The sequence below is a fragment of the Ranitomeya variabilis genome, chromosome 1 (genome assembly GCF_051348905.1).
Source record: "Ranitomeya variabilis isolate aRanVar5 chromosome 1, aRanVar5.hap1, whole genome shotgun sequence".
Classification (NCBI taxonomy): domain Eukaryota; kingdom Metazoa; phylum Chordata; class Amphibia; order Anura; family Dendrobatidae; genus Ranitomeya; species Ranitomeya variabilis.
In genome coordinates this window covers 365,768,684-365,783,794 of record NC_135232.1, presented here as the reverse complement: position 1 = coordinate 365,783,794, position 15,111 = coordinate 365,768,684, and the positions used below count along the sequence as shown (strand labels likewise).

The window sequence follows — 15,111 nt, the reverse complement described above, 5'->3', positions numbered from 1 at the left end:
AACGCATGCAAAAACGCATGCAAACGTCTGATAATGCAGCGTTTATTATCCGCATCAGCTTACACATGATGGTTAAAAAAAAGCAGCGTTTGCATGCGTTTTTACATATGTTTGCGCTTTTTATGCGCATGCGTTTGATATTTCCAGGAGGGTGTGTCTTTAATGGGCAAGTCTAAATCAGTTCCTGGACATGCGCAGTCCGAAGTACGCAAGCGCATCAAATGCATGTGTACGCAAAGACATGTGTACGCATGCGTTCCCATAGAATGTAATGCGTTTTTTTGCAACCGCATACATTTCTAGGCGACAAATTGACGCCTCTAAAATTACTATATGTGGCGTTTACCGCGCCAAGCCGCAGACGACGAAACGACGCATGCGTCGTCAAACGCGGCAAAACACAACCAATCGCAGACACATGCGTCCCTCATGTTAAAGATAGGAAAACACAACGCATGCGGATAATTGCGGCACAAACGCTGCGGACACAACCGCAAATGTGAAACCGGCCTTACAATGTCATTTGCTAAAGGCCTATTCACACATGTGCAGTCAGTGGTTCAGCTTGAAGATAGTGGTCCCCAATGCAAAATGTCCTCCAACTTTCATGGGTAATCAAAGGGGTTGTCCAGCCTTAGGGTACAAGTAGTCAGCATTCACTTTATGTGTGCGCTGTGAGGATTCTCCGGTGTTGGCGCTGGGAGCTTCAGACAGATAACTGCAAGTATGCGATTTGCATATACATGCAGTCACGAGCCAACTAGACATGCATGTGCATGTGCATTGAGTGAGACCTGACACATCTAGTTGGAATGTGGCCGGAAGTATGTAACTAGCATACTTGCGGTCATATAACTGCCCGCTTGCAGCGCTGGCACCGGAGAATCCTAACAGCACGTAGTGCACGCTGTTAGAATTCACAAGGCTGCAGTCACGTAGAATTACAGCAAACTTGTACCGTAACGCCGGACAACCTCTTCAATATTACTTGTCTTCTTAATATTACTTGTCTTCTTACATGGGCCAAAGGGACGATTTGGGCCCCTTAGATTTCCAGAAAAAAATGAACCCCTATGCACACTATAGTTACGCTCCTGTGTCCAAAAATCGAATTTCTTCTTCTACCAAGTCTGCAGAAGAAAATAAAACTAATGGAAACTGATGACAAAACGGATCCCATAGTTTCGTATGGGATGATTTCTGTGTCCTTTCACCTCAGGTTTCAAGTTTCCCTGAGCCAGATTGAGAACTGATAAATGTTAATTGTAGCTTCAAGGACTGTGTTAGGCAAGTTAAAAACCTGCCACAAACATTTAATGTGAACGCACCCTGAGAAGTCTATGTATGCCTTTGATACCCATCAGTAGAGCACTTGATATGGATCTGTACCATATAATCTGGCAAGCACTGACCAAACTCATTTTAAAATGGCACAGCTAAACCAAAGTTTGTCTTGGTTCCTTCCTCATGGTGAATAATTAGGACACACAAACACATATCAAATACCTGGTGAGCTCTTCTTTAATCTTCAAAGGTTCATGAGGGTAGAATTTCACTCTAAAGCACATGGTGTATGGTGGATGAGCTGAAACGTTATAAAACAAAAATAAAAGCATGAGAATAGCGCAGGGCATTGTTGATGAAAATGCAGGAGAGGTTTCTTTACAGTAAGTGAAATGGTGTAAAGGGTACCCAAGCCAGAGCAGTAAATAATAGCATGCTAGAAAAGCCTCAATGAGTTTGCAAATTACTTGTAATATATGTAATCAATATGTCATATCAAAAGCGGCTGTGAGATATGAATTTATCTAAGCTATTAGGGTATGTTTCCACGGTCAGTAAACGCTACGGGTTTGACGCTGCGTACAGCTGCAGTGTCAAACCCGCAGCATCCAGATGTTACAGCATAGTGGAGGGGATTTCAAAAAATCCCATCTCCACTATGCGTTAAAAGACGCCCGCGGCTCCCTGCATAAAAGGACATGGGGCACGTCTTTCCAGACCGCAGCATGTCTATTTATGTTGCAAATAAGCTGATTGTGAGAACAGCTTATTGGTCAGCTGATTGTGAGAACTGCAGTGCACTACAAGCTCTGCTGTGTCTGGATGTCAGGCTGGATGGTAGCATATTGCCACTGTTCAGCCAAAGGCATCCAGAGGTAGCAGAGATGGACTCATTGTGGGTCACTCTTTTTTGTAGGAGATCGAGGGCATCGGGGATTAGGCGATGCAGTAAGTATGGTTAATTAAGATCATTAAAGGATTTTATTCTGCCTGTGTCTTTATTGACCATACAACTAAAGGATTAGTAATGGATAGGTGTCTTATAGACGCCTCTCCATTACTAATCCGTGGGCTTGATGTCACCGGACAATACACAGGTGACATCAACCCCACAAATATTACCCCACTTGCTACCGCTACAGGGCAAGTGGGAAGAGCTGGGTAAAGTGCCACAATTGGCGTATGTTTGGTTGTGCCAATTGTGGGGGGGGGGGGCTGCTATTTTTAGGATAGTGAGGGCAAAAATCCATGGGCCTCGCCAGCCTGAGCATACCAGGCCACAGCTGTCTGCTTTTTCCTTGGCTGCTTACCAAAAATATGGTGACCCCACGCCATTTTTTTGGGAGGGGATCCCACTATTTTTGCTAACCATCCAAGGTAAGCAGACTGCTGTGGCCTGGTATTATCAGGCTGGTAAGGTTCATGGATATTGGATCCTTACCAGCCTGTCCCAGTAGTCTGCTTTACTCTGGCTGGTTAACAAATATAGGGGGACCCCACGCCATTTTTTTAAAATTATTATTTATTTAAGAGGGGGCCTCCATGCTTTCCTCCGTTTCCTGTGTCTTGTATGTCCGGCTGTGTCACAAGATTTACCATTATTTAAATTCGTACCCATGCATAGTAAGCTGCGTTCCCGCACTTAATACGCATTTGACTAGGAAGATAATGCAGTTTTACCGCATCTAATGAAAGTTTTTGTTCCATGGTCAGTAAATGCTGCGGGTTTGACGCTGTGTTCATCCTATGCGTGCATGGACGCCTCCGGCTTCCCTGTGGAGACAGACATGCGGTGTATCTTTCCAGACCGCAGCATGTCTATTTATCTTGTGGAGACGCTCAGTCTCCGCAAGATAAACATCCCCGTACATTGTATTGAGCGCGATGTTTCCACACGGTTCAATGAGCACATGCGGAATGACCTGTGTTCAAAAGCTGGCAATGCTTTGAATTCAGCAGACATGTGCTGTGTCCAAAGCACTACCAGTTCCTAACCGTGGGAACATACCCAATGGGTAATTTATGCAGCAGAGACTGAGCGTCTCCACTACATAAATAGACATGCTGCGGTCTGGAAAGACGTGTTGCATGTCCGTCCCTGCGGGTGATTCGCGGGCATCAGTGCACGCATAGTGGGCATGGGATTTCTTCAAATCCCTTCCACTATGCTGTAACATCTGGCCGCTGCGGGTTGCATTCTGCATATGTACGCAGCGTCGAACCCGCAGCATTTACTGACCGTGGGAACATACCCTGCAAACAGGGAATCACTTTTTTCTTTTCCTTCCCAGAAGCCAACTTTCAATTACCTTTATTTCAAGTGACAAAAAAAACGCATGCAATGAAAAAAACGCATCAAAAACGCATGCGGAAAAACGCAACAAAAACGCATGTTAAAAAACGCATAAAAAATGCAGGTGATATGCCAGTGACCTCAGATGCAGATTTGGTGCAGATTTCACCTGCGTCAAATCCTGAGCAAATACTGAGCCATTCCTGACCATGAAACGGTAAAGAGAGGGGCACAATAGCACAGTTACCAAAATAACAATTAGTTTACTGTGAGGTAAAATTCTCAGCTTTATACTTTGTGAGTATGCACAACACATATAATAAGTATGATAGGAGGGCTGCAGATGGCACCGGACCAGCAAAGGATCTTCAAGAAATTCTGGATAGGATACTCAAGATGCAGACAATTCCGCGCTCCTCCAAAATCAAGCAAGGGAATCACAGAGTTCAGAAGAGCTGCATACTTTATTCAGGGCTTTAAAGCCACGTGTTTTGTGGATGTCCTGTCTACTTCCTCGGGTACATAGCCAATCTTACATTGGCTATGTACCTGTGGAAGAGGACAGGACATCCACGAAACGCATAGTTTTATAGCCCTGAATAAACTATGCAACTCTTGTGAACTCTGTGATTCCCTTGCCTGATTTTGGAGGAGCGCGGAATTGTCGGAATCTTGAATATCCTATCCAGAATTCCTGAACGTGGAAACATACCCTTATTCCCGTCTCTCCTAAATGTGAGCCATGTCGGACCAAATCATTGTGCAAAGAAAATATCAACTACTCCAAAGCTATAACACTACCCTAAAACCATATACTTAAAAAGAAAACACCTTACAAATATTAATAGGCTTGGACTGGCACACAGGAGAACTGGAGAATCCTCCGGTGGGCCCCTTTGAAAGAGTGTGCCACTACCCTCTTATATGAGCAGTACTTGGCACAATATACTTGAATCACTATACAGACATAGGCAGCATCTTATTTATCAATCTACCCAGCTCATTCGTATATAAATTTGTGATTGGCGATAATGTCACATTTGCATGTAGCTGAAAAGTGGGGCCCTGGAGTTGGTTACTGGTGGGCCTTTGGCACCTCATTCTGATACTGCATACAGTGCATGCAATTCATCTAAAACTTGTCGACTATAACTGCACAAGGCGTTGTCCCCAATTCATCAGAAGGTGTCAAGTCTCCAAGGCTTGCTACCATGAACTGGCTGCAGTGAACACAATGTCCTTGAGTTTGGGGATTTGGAACAGTGACCGGGGGAGAGTGGGTAGAGACAAAACCAGACAGCCAGTTAGCTTTTAGAGGATAAAACTCTCTCCTGTCAACTGAAGCTTGCAGCCACCAGGTAGCTATCTCTCCTGCCTCTCACATATACTGTATATGGGCATTCAATCGTCTCCAATGGGGGTGAAAGGAGAAAACTGTTTCCAGGCTGGCAGCAGCTTATCTCCCCGAAAAGAAAAGGATTGGGCACCGAAATTCCAACTGCCTGATCCCTTTCTTCCCTGACATCATATGTTGGGCAAGAGTCCAAGAGATTCCATGTGTTCATCCAAATTTCATCTATATATATGGGGGTCTTAAAGGACCTGTTTGGTTAAAACAAGTTATCACCTATACATAAGATCGACAGATCACGGAACGTTTATCATCAAACAGGAACTTTCATCCATGGTACAAGATGGCATGGCAGGCCAAGCGCATGACCACTACTCCATTAAATCCCTCTGATGCTGGCAGAAAAAGCCATGTAAAGCAACCCCATAGGTAATGAATGGAGTGCACTCTGCGTGTGTGCACTGCCACTTCATTAAAAGTTCACATTCTGCCGATCAGTGGTTGAACCTCTATTGATCAACAAGTTATCATCGACTCTACGGATACATATATATCTGAAGTCAAGTCTCACATAACGGAGAGATTTACATCCTCTGAAAGTAAACAATGATGTATCCCACTCAATGCCTACAAGTTCCTGAAAACACTGATAAACTGAAATACAAAGAATGGTGGAAAGTCACATAACTCCTTTAAAGTACTATACAAGAGTTTGCGCCTACATACCCCAGAGAAAAGGAAGACCCTCTAATAGATCTACTTTGTAACATGTTAGTATCATATAAACAGCAACCCAAAATTGTGAACAGCAAATACAGCTTATGACAGTTTCTCTGCAAAACAAAACGCCACGACAGATCGACACTGAAGCTGGCGTGCATCGTACTTCATAGGAAACAGCATTGCTAATTTCAGCTACGCTCCCCGTTACCCCACAGTAATATGGCGAGCATTCATCGGGACACCACAGATGTGCACCACATTGGAAAAAGCTGCAATTTGTGTGTAATTTTAGCCCACCGGCCGATGGAATAACAGAACTATCTTGGTGCGCAGCAACATTTCCACAGTTCTCCAAGTGTTATATTTAAGTCTGGTGAGACACAAAGCAGCAATTCATTCTCGTAATCACAGTGTTTCTTGTATGTGCTGTTCATGTGCCGATAATTGCCGAGATGCGGCACTTCACCTTAGGGGTGTTCTTCATTCCACTTGTCACTGTTTGTGTTCAGTGTATATTTAGATCCTTACCATTGAATTTATCATTTACACTCTGGAGATCTGTATTATGTGCGGAATGGATTATTTGGCCCCTTTTACACTCGGTAAATATTACCTACAGAATATTGCTTTCCTGTGCAATTTATTATTTATATAAGGCACTATACTTGTCTGGGCCAGGCCACCACCCAGGAACAAAAATGTGTAGGGATCTGTTACGTATCGGTGGTAAAAGGAGACAGATTACCTATAATGGTGTCTGAATAGTGTCCTTGCAAAAATGGAACAAGAGGGAACAATGAATTGCCCAATATTTCTAAAGTCCTATTGGCTTTGGGTCTGTGAGCTGCTCAGTGTCATACAAGCTAGATAATTGCCTCTGAAGCCACCAATATTCATTAGAAAAGCTGACCATGTATTGTGCACAGAGACCTCCGGACTCTCCCCTGGCAGCAGATGTTGAGTAAGAGATGGATGAGGTGGTTGGATTTCAATGTCCCCAGTCATAATGTTCTCAGGGTGGATGAGCCTCAACCAGAAGTGTCTTATTCTCGTCTCCCAATCTGTAGCACATGCATGCTGATTTGAGCCAAACATGAATGTTCTAGTTAGATGAAGGCTGAACGGTCAGTGTGTAGCGCCAACTTATGTTCCGACGTGGCAAAGTCGCAACAGAGTTCATATTGGTTAAATGCAGATTTTGCCATGAATTTTGTGGCGTATTTGAAGTCTACTTTGCATGTCTACTATGATTTCACACAAGAATGAAGATTCGGCAAAATCTACAACATGCTCTGATTTCCTCAAGGATTTTTAGGTAACACTGTTTTTAAAACCCCATCCACAAGCAGTGCACTGTAACTTGCTGTGGGTTTGCGGTAAGACACGTCCACTGCAATGTCTGTGTTGTGGTTTGTGGGCCCTTGAAGTGAATTTTGATTATGGTCTGTCCAGTACAATTAATTCCCCAGAGTAATTATTCAGAGTAACATTCAGAGCCTACAAATTGTTGAACTGGTTTACAGCCTACGGCTTTGTTCACATGACCGTAATTTCAGTCCGGTGCTAAAAGCGGAAAAAACTGATATTTCAAGAACTTCACTAGGACCAATTGGGTTGTTCACATTATTTTTTTTTCTCATGGATCAAATATCAACATGAAAAAAACTGAAGCATGCACTAGTCTCCTCCAGATGGGACTCAAGTCTATGGATGCGGAAAAAAATCAGATCCCATATGGATCAACAGTAGAGCATCAATTTTTAACAATACATTGCCATTCTTAAAGAAGCACTCCTTTGAACTTTTTTCTCTAAACCTGTCTATATGTGCATGTAGTGTACTCTCAATATATTAATATACTCGCCTATCGCCATCTTCTCCAACACTGCTCTGCTCCTCTTCTCAGTGAGGTCATTGCTCTTCAGACCCTCCGGGTTACACAGAAGTGAGTTTTACACTGTAAGCCTATGGAACATCAGAACAAGGTACCATAGACTTACATTTCAAAAGTGAGCGGGATAGTCTGAAGAGCGGTGACCTCACTGAGAAGAGGAGCAGAACGGCGCTGCATCCTCGAGAAGACAGCGATAGGTGAGTATATTAACACACTCACAGTACACGACATACATACATTCACAGGTTTAGAGAAGAAAATATTCATGACAGGGCTTCTTTAACATAGGAAGCTGTATTGGATTTTGTACATTTATTTCACTTCTGATGTATAAAAAAGGCCATACGGATGACAATATAGATGAAAAGTTGGCTGCTTTTTCTGGATGAAAATCAGATGATTTTTTTCACATACACCTGTGTAACTGCAGCCTAAAAGTAAATCCACACTGTCGTGTAACACAGCCGAGTGCTATCCGATGTTTTATCAGACAGCTCTCGGCCCACTGTTACGGTATTTTCTCATGCTGATTCGGCATGAGAAAACAATCGCAGCATGCTTTGAGAGGATCCGATATTCGGGTCACGTGCACCCATACAAGTCTATTGGTGTCTCTGGAAGATTGTACTGCACTCGGATGACATATGAGTGCAGTGTGATGTATGCTCGCAGAGACAATAGAGAAGATGGAGAAATTAAGTTCTCCATCTTCTTCACACCTGTGCTCATGCGAGAGAATCAGATCACACTCAGTTGACACTCGGATCAAACTCTGAGTTTGATCCATGTGTCAATTAGCATAATCGGCCCGATTCTCTCACATGAGAGAATATATACCAGAACTTGTACAACATTTTCTAGCATTGATAGATTCAATCCCTATTTGGAAAGCACAAACGTAAAGATAATCATTAGTATAAAACATGAAAAATACAGTAGATATGAAGGAGGCCTCCAGGACATGACACTTACATTTCATTTGCTTAGAAATGGGCTTGTTGGGATCGAGCCAGTGCTGAAAAGAGAAAGCAGATGTCAGTGATAGAAGGGGAGAGAACAGGCACTATGAAGGCACAAACCTTGTAGAGTGACAGACATGGTCATATGAAGTAGAATAATATATAATGATAATATATGATGTAGAACATGTTTCTCAACAATAGTTTCACTTAGAACACTTCAATGACATTAGAAACGTGTATGTGTATGTGCAAGTCCTCGGTCTCACTATACCATGAGTGGGAAAAAGAAGGGGAGAAATAAAAGATACGGAAATAGAAGCCTATAAATATTTCGCCATAATCTAGGTCTTTGTATTCTTACGCACAGTGTGACTGTCATGCAGAGATTTTAAAGCAATAAACAATCCTCTCTGGAAGTGAATAGCGACTTTCTGTGGTTCCTTCTTACTGGCAACATTTCTGTAATTCTAACTATTTAAGTGCGTTCTTTAATTATTCTGCATGACTCTGTACATTCGTATAATTGAATAATGAAAAAAATGTTTCATGCATAGCATACATTTTTTGGGAGCCAATGTGTGATGCATAGGCATACAGTGTAACCTTTTGTTATATGTAAAAGTCTGTATAAAATATTCAGTTATGGTGGAAGAATTAAAAATGTACCATGTCACCAGAACCTAAGAACACTGTAAAGTTATAGCGCAAAGCATCAGTGAGAACGTCATTTGGTTATGATGCCAGTGCTAAGGTGGCGCTATGAGATTATTCTCACTCCTGTAATTAACAGAAATGAATAGAAATTCATGAGCAAAACAGGTGACAAGTCTCACCAGCAGATCACTGCCAGCTCCTTTCTGACCTTGGGAGCTGAATGATATCTGACAGAGGGACATGAGCCAGGACCCTCAGGTACCGGTCTGCTGATTGTCTAATGATCCGGCTCTTTCTTCTGTGGAAGATTCTTTAAAGGGAACCTGTCACCCCGTTTTTTGAAGATGAGCTAAAAATAGCGTTAAATAGGGGCAGAGCTGGGCGTTACATTAGTGTCTTTGTGTGCCTTTATTACCCACCTATGCTGCCGAAATACCTTTGTAAAGTCGCCGTTTTCTGCTGTCACTCACGCTGGTCTGGTCCTATGGGCGTGGTGACAGCGCTGTTTCTCCCCCAGAAACCTGCTCATCATTACGTTGGTGGCGTAGTGGTGTGCGCATGTCCAAAAGGCGAATCCACTGCCCAGGTGATGAAAAACAGCGCGATCTGCGCTATTCAGCCGTTTACCGGCGGCCATTTTCCTGAAGCCCCGGGCAGCAGAGCGCTCCATCTGCGCACGCGCAGCCACAGGAAAGATGGCCGCGCCCACCGGTAAACGGCTGAATAGCGCAGATCGCGCTGTTTTTCATCACCTGGGCTGTGGATTCGCCTTTTGGACATGCGCACACCACTACGCCACCAACGTAATGATGAGCAGGATTCTGGGGGAGAAACAGCCCTGTCACCACGCCCATAGGACCAGACCAGCGTGAGTGACAGCAGAAAACGGCGACTTTACAAAGGTATTTCGGCAGCATAGGTGGGTAATAAAGGCACACAAAGACACTAATGTAACGCCCAGCTCTGCCCCTATTTAACGCTATTTTTAGCTCATCTTCAAAAAACGGGGTGACAGGTTCCCTTTAAGAGTAATACATGATAATCCAGATAGAACAAATGCAGCAAAGGATAATATTAAGGCTGGAGTCACATTAGCGATTTTAAAATCGGTCCAATTTTGTTACTGCAAAGTAGGACGAGTGTCATGTGAGTACAATCCGATTTTTCACACCAAGCATCCGATTTACATCCTAGTGTAGTGTGATTGCTATCTGATTGTAATGCGATTTTAACATGAGCTTTTACATAGAGCAATTCTCTATGTTATTAACACATCGTTTTCAAAGGAAATATTCATCAAAACACACACACACACACACACACACACACATATATATATACACATCTACAGTATATATATAATTGTCTAAGGGTTTTTCCGTCTGTCTGTCTGTCTGTCTTTCTGTCTGTCTGTCTTTCTGTCTGTCTGTCTGTCTGTCTGTCCTGGAAATCCCGCGTCTCTGATTGGTCGAGGCCGCCAGGCCTCGACCAATCAGAGATGGGCACAGCATGGCGACGATGATGTCATAAAGGTTGCCTCGACCAATCAGCGACGGGCACAGTCTGCCGCCAGGCCTCGACCAATCAGCGACGGGCACAGTATCGACGTAGATGTCATAATGGTTGCCATGGCAACGATGATGTCATAAAGGTTGCCTCGACCAATCAGCGACGGGCACAGTCTGCCGCGAATTCTGGAATCATCATTTTGTGCCACACAAAAGGTTGTTACATAAAATGAGAGTAATGGGGATAGGGGAAAATATGTGTAAGTGGGTTGAGAGCTGGCTCAGGGATAGGAAACAAAGGGTGGTTATTAATGGAGCACACTCGGACAGGGTCACGGTTAGCAGTGGGGTACCACAGGGGTCAGTATTGGGCCCTCTTCTTTTTAACATATTTATTAATGACCTTGTAGGGGGCATTCAGAGTAGAATTTCAATATTTGCAGATGACACTAAACTCTGCAGGGTAATCAATACAGGGGAGGACAATTTTATATTACAGGATGATTTATGTAAACTAGAAGCTTGGGCTGATAAATGGCAAATGAGCTTTAATGGGGATAAATGTAAGGTCATGCACTTGGGTAGAAGTAATAAGATGTATAACTATGTGCTTAATTCTAAAACTCTGGGCAAAACCGTCAATGAAAAAGACCTGGGTGTATGGGTGGATGACAAACTCATATTCAGTGGCCAGTGTCAGGCAGCTGCTACAAAGGCAAATAAAATAATGGGATGTATTAAAAGAGGCATAGATGCTCATGAGGAGAACATAATTTTACCTCTATACAAGTCACTAGTTCGACCACACTTAGAATACTGTGCACAGTTCTGGTCTCCGGTGTATAAGAAAGACATAGCTGAACTGGAGCGGGTGCAGAGAAGAGCGACCAAGGTTATTAGAGGACTGAGGGTTCTGCAATACCAAGATAGGTTATTACACTTGGGGCTATTTAGTTTGGAAAAACGAAGACTAAGGGGTGATCTTATGTTAATGTATAAATATATGAGGGGACAGTACAAAGACCTTTCTGATGATCTTTTTAATCATAGACCTGAGACAGGGACAAGGGGGCATCCTCTACGTCTGGAGGAAAGAAGGTTTAAGCATAATAACAGACGCGGATTCTTTACTGTAAGAGCAGTGAGACTATGGAACTCTCTGCCGTATGATGTTGTAATGAGTGATTCATTAATTAAATTTAAGAGGGGACTGGATACCTTTCTGGAAAAGTATAATGTTACAGGGTATATACACTAGATTCCTTGATAAGGCGTTGATCCAGGGAACTAGTCTGATTGCCGTATGTGGAGTCGGGAAGGAATTTTTTTCCCCATGGTGGAGTTACTCTTTGCCACATGGGTTTTTTTTGCCTTCCCCTGGATCAACATGTTAGGGCATGTTAGGTTAGGCTATGGGTTGAACTAGATGGACTTACAGTCTTCCTTCAACCTTAATAACTATGTAACTATGTAACTATGTAACTATCATTGTCCATATACTACGGGGACATGCATATTCTAGAATACCCGATGTATTAGAATCGGGCCACAGTCTAGTACATATATATATATATATATATATATATATAATGTGTGTATATATATATATATATATATATATATATATATATATATATATATATATATATATATATATATATATATATATGTTTGTGCTCAAAAGTTTACATACCCCAGCAGAATTTTTGCTTTCTTGGCCTTTTTTTAGAGAATATGGACGATACCACCAAACCTTTTTCTCCATTCATGGTTAGTGGTTGGGTGAAGCCATTTATTGTCAAACTACTGGGTTTTCTCTTTTTACATCACAAGGACAACCCAAAACATCCAAATCACCCTGATCAAAAGTTCACATACCCCATTTCTTAATACAGTGTATTGCCCCCTCTAACATCAATGACAGCTTGAAGTCTTTTGTGGTAGCTGTGGATTAGGTTCTTTATTTTCTCACATGGTAAAGCTGCCCACTCTTCTTGGCAAAAAGTCTCCAGTTCCTGTAAATTCCCGGGCTGTCTAGCATGAACTGTGAGCTTGAGATCTCCCCAGATTGGCTCCATGATATTGAGATCAGGAGATTGACATGGCCCCTCCAGAACCTTCACTTTGTTCTGCTGTAGCCAATGACAGGTCGATTTGGTCTTGTGTTTTGGATCATTGTCATTTTGGAACGTCCAAGTCCGTCCCATGCGCAGCTTCCGGACTGATGAGTGCAAATTTGCCTCCAGTAATTGCTGATAACTTGCTGCATTCATCTTTCCTTCAACTTTGACTAAGTTTCCTGTGCCTTCGTAGCTCACACATTCCCAAAACATCAGCGATCCACCTCCATGCTTTACAGTAGGAATGGTGTTCCTTTCATCATAGGACTTGTTGACGTGTCTCCAAATGTAACGTTTATGTTTGTGGCCAAAAAGTTCAATTATGGTCTCACCAATCCAAATTACCTTGTTCCAGAAGTTTTGAGGCTTGTCTCTGTGCTGTTTTGCATATTGTAAGTGAGATACTTTGTGGCATTTGCGCAGTAATGGCTTTCTTCTGGCGACTCGACCATGCAGCCCATTTTTCTTCAAGTGCCTCCTTATTGCGCATCTTGAAACAGCCACACTGATAGTTTTCAAAGAGTCATGCATTTCAGATAATGTTATTTGTGGGTTTTTCTTTGCATCCTGAACAATTTTCCTGGCAGATGTGGACGACATTTTTATTGGTCTACCTAACCGTAATTTTCTTTTTACAGAGCCCTGATTTTCCATTTGTTAATCACAGTTTTAATGCTGCTGACTGGCATTATCAATTCCTTGGATATCTTTTTGTATCCCTATCCTGTTTTATACAGTTCAACTACCTTTTCCCGTAGATCCATTGACAACTCTTTTGCTTTCCCCATGACTCACAATCCAGTAACGTCAGTGGCTGGATGAAAGATGCAAGAGTCTGTCTGGATGCCAGAAACTCACTCAGCTTTTATACAACACACACTGATTACAAGCAAACAGGTCACAGGTCAGGATTTTACCTTTAGTAGCCATTCAAACCCATTTGTGTCAACTTATGTGCATGTTATCAGGTCAAAATCACGAGGGTATGTGAACTTTTGATCAGGGTCAATGGATGTTTTGGGTAGTAATTATGATTTAAAAAGAGAAAACACAGTAGTTTGACACTAAATGGCTTCACCCAACCACTAACCATGAGTGGAGAAAAAGTTTTGGTGTTATCATTCATATTCACTGAAAAAAGGCCATGAAAGCAAAAATTCTGCCGGGGTATGTAAACTTTTGAGCACAATTGTATATACACATAGAATAGTTGGATATATAGATGTCAGTGACACACACACATATACAGTATATATGTACAGTACAGACCAAAAGTTTGGACACACCTTCTCATTTCAAGATTTTTCTGTATTTTAATGACTATGAAAATTGTACATTCACTCTGAATGCATCAAAACTATGAATTAACATATGTGGAATTATATCCTTAACAAAAAAGTGTGAAACAATTGAAAAGATGTCTTATATTCCTGGTTTTTCAAAGTAGCCACCTTTTGCTTTGATGACTGCTTTGCATACTCTTGGCATTCTCTTGATGAGCTTCAAGAGGTAATCACCGGGAATGGTTTTCACTTCACAGGTGTGCCCTGTCAGGTTTAATAAGTGGGATTTCTTGCCTTATAAATGGGGTTGGGACCATCAGTTGTGTTGTGCAGAAGTCTGGTGGATACACAGCTGATAGTCCTACTGAAAAGACTGTTAGAATTTGTATTATGGCAAGAAAAAAGCAGCTAAGTAAAGAATATATATTACATAGAAGAAAAGATGACAATTCAGCAGCCTTGTACTGTAAAATCAAAGCAGGAGCCAACAGGATTGAATAGATGGATTACATACAGTAAATATACATAGAATAGATATATAGCTGTCAGTGACATATACAATTTATATACAATTAGTACAGTGTGTGTGCAGCTTACTGTACATGTATTTAATTATTAAAAGATTATTTTTCTGAAAATAATCACATAATTTTCTTCATCAGTAGAGGGAAAGCCGACGGCTGGGGGCAGATGTTTATAGCCTGGGAAGGGGGTAATACACATGGAGCTTCCCAGGCTATTAATATCAGCTCACAGCTGTATACTTAGCCTTTACTGGCTATTAAAATGAGGGACTCCCCCCTCAAAATAAATGACGTAGGGTCTGCCTATAAATAATAACCAGCAAAGGCTAGGCAGACAGCTGCAGGCTGATATTAATAGCCTAAGAAGGTGCCAAAGATACTGCCCCCCTGGTTAAAAAAATCAGTTCTCAGCCACCCCCAAAAAGGCACATCTATAAGATGTGCCAAGGCTGGCACTTATAGTCGGGTCATAGGCAGAAGAAGATAGAGAACTTAATTTCTCTGTCTTCTCCATT

The 15,111-nt window shown here is 42.2% G+C and overlaps 1 protein-coding gene across 2 annotated transcripts in view; it reads right to left on the bottom strand.

Annotated features, from left to right (window-relative positions):
- The window catches only part of FRMD3 (FERM domain containing 3), a 279,111-nt gene that overhangs the window by 112,891 nt on the left and 151,109 nt on the right, over nt 1-15,111 (bottom strand). For both annotated transcript variants that reach the window (XM_077248986.1, XM_077248987.1), the window contains exons 3-4: nt 8,518-8,560; nt 1,507-1,585 (exon numbers count right to left, since the gene is read on the bottom strand). In XM_077248986.1, coding sequence (XP_077105101.1) covers nt 1,507-1,585; nt 8,518-8,560 — 122 coding nt within the window. The remainder of the gene's footprint in view (nt 1-1,506; nt 1,586-8,517; nt 8,561-15,111) is intronic.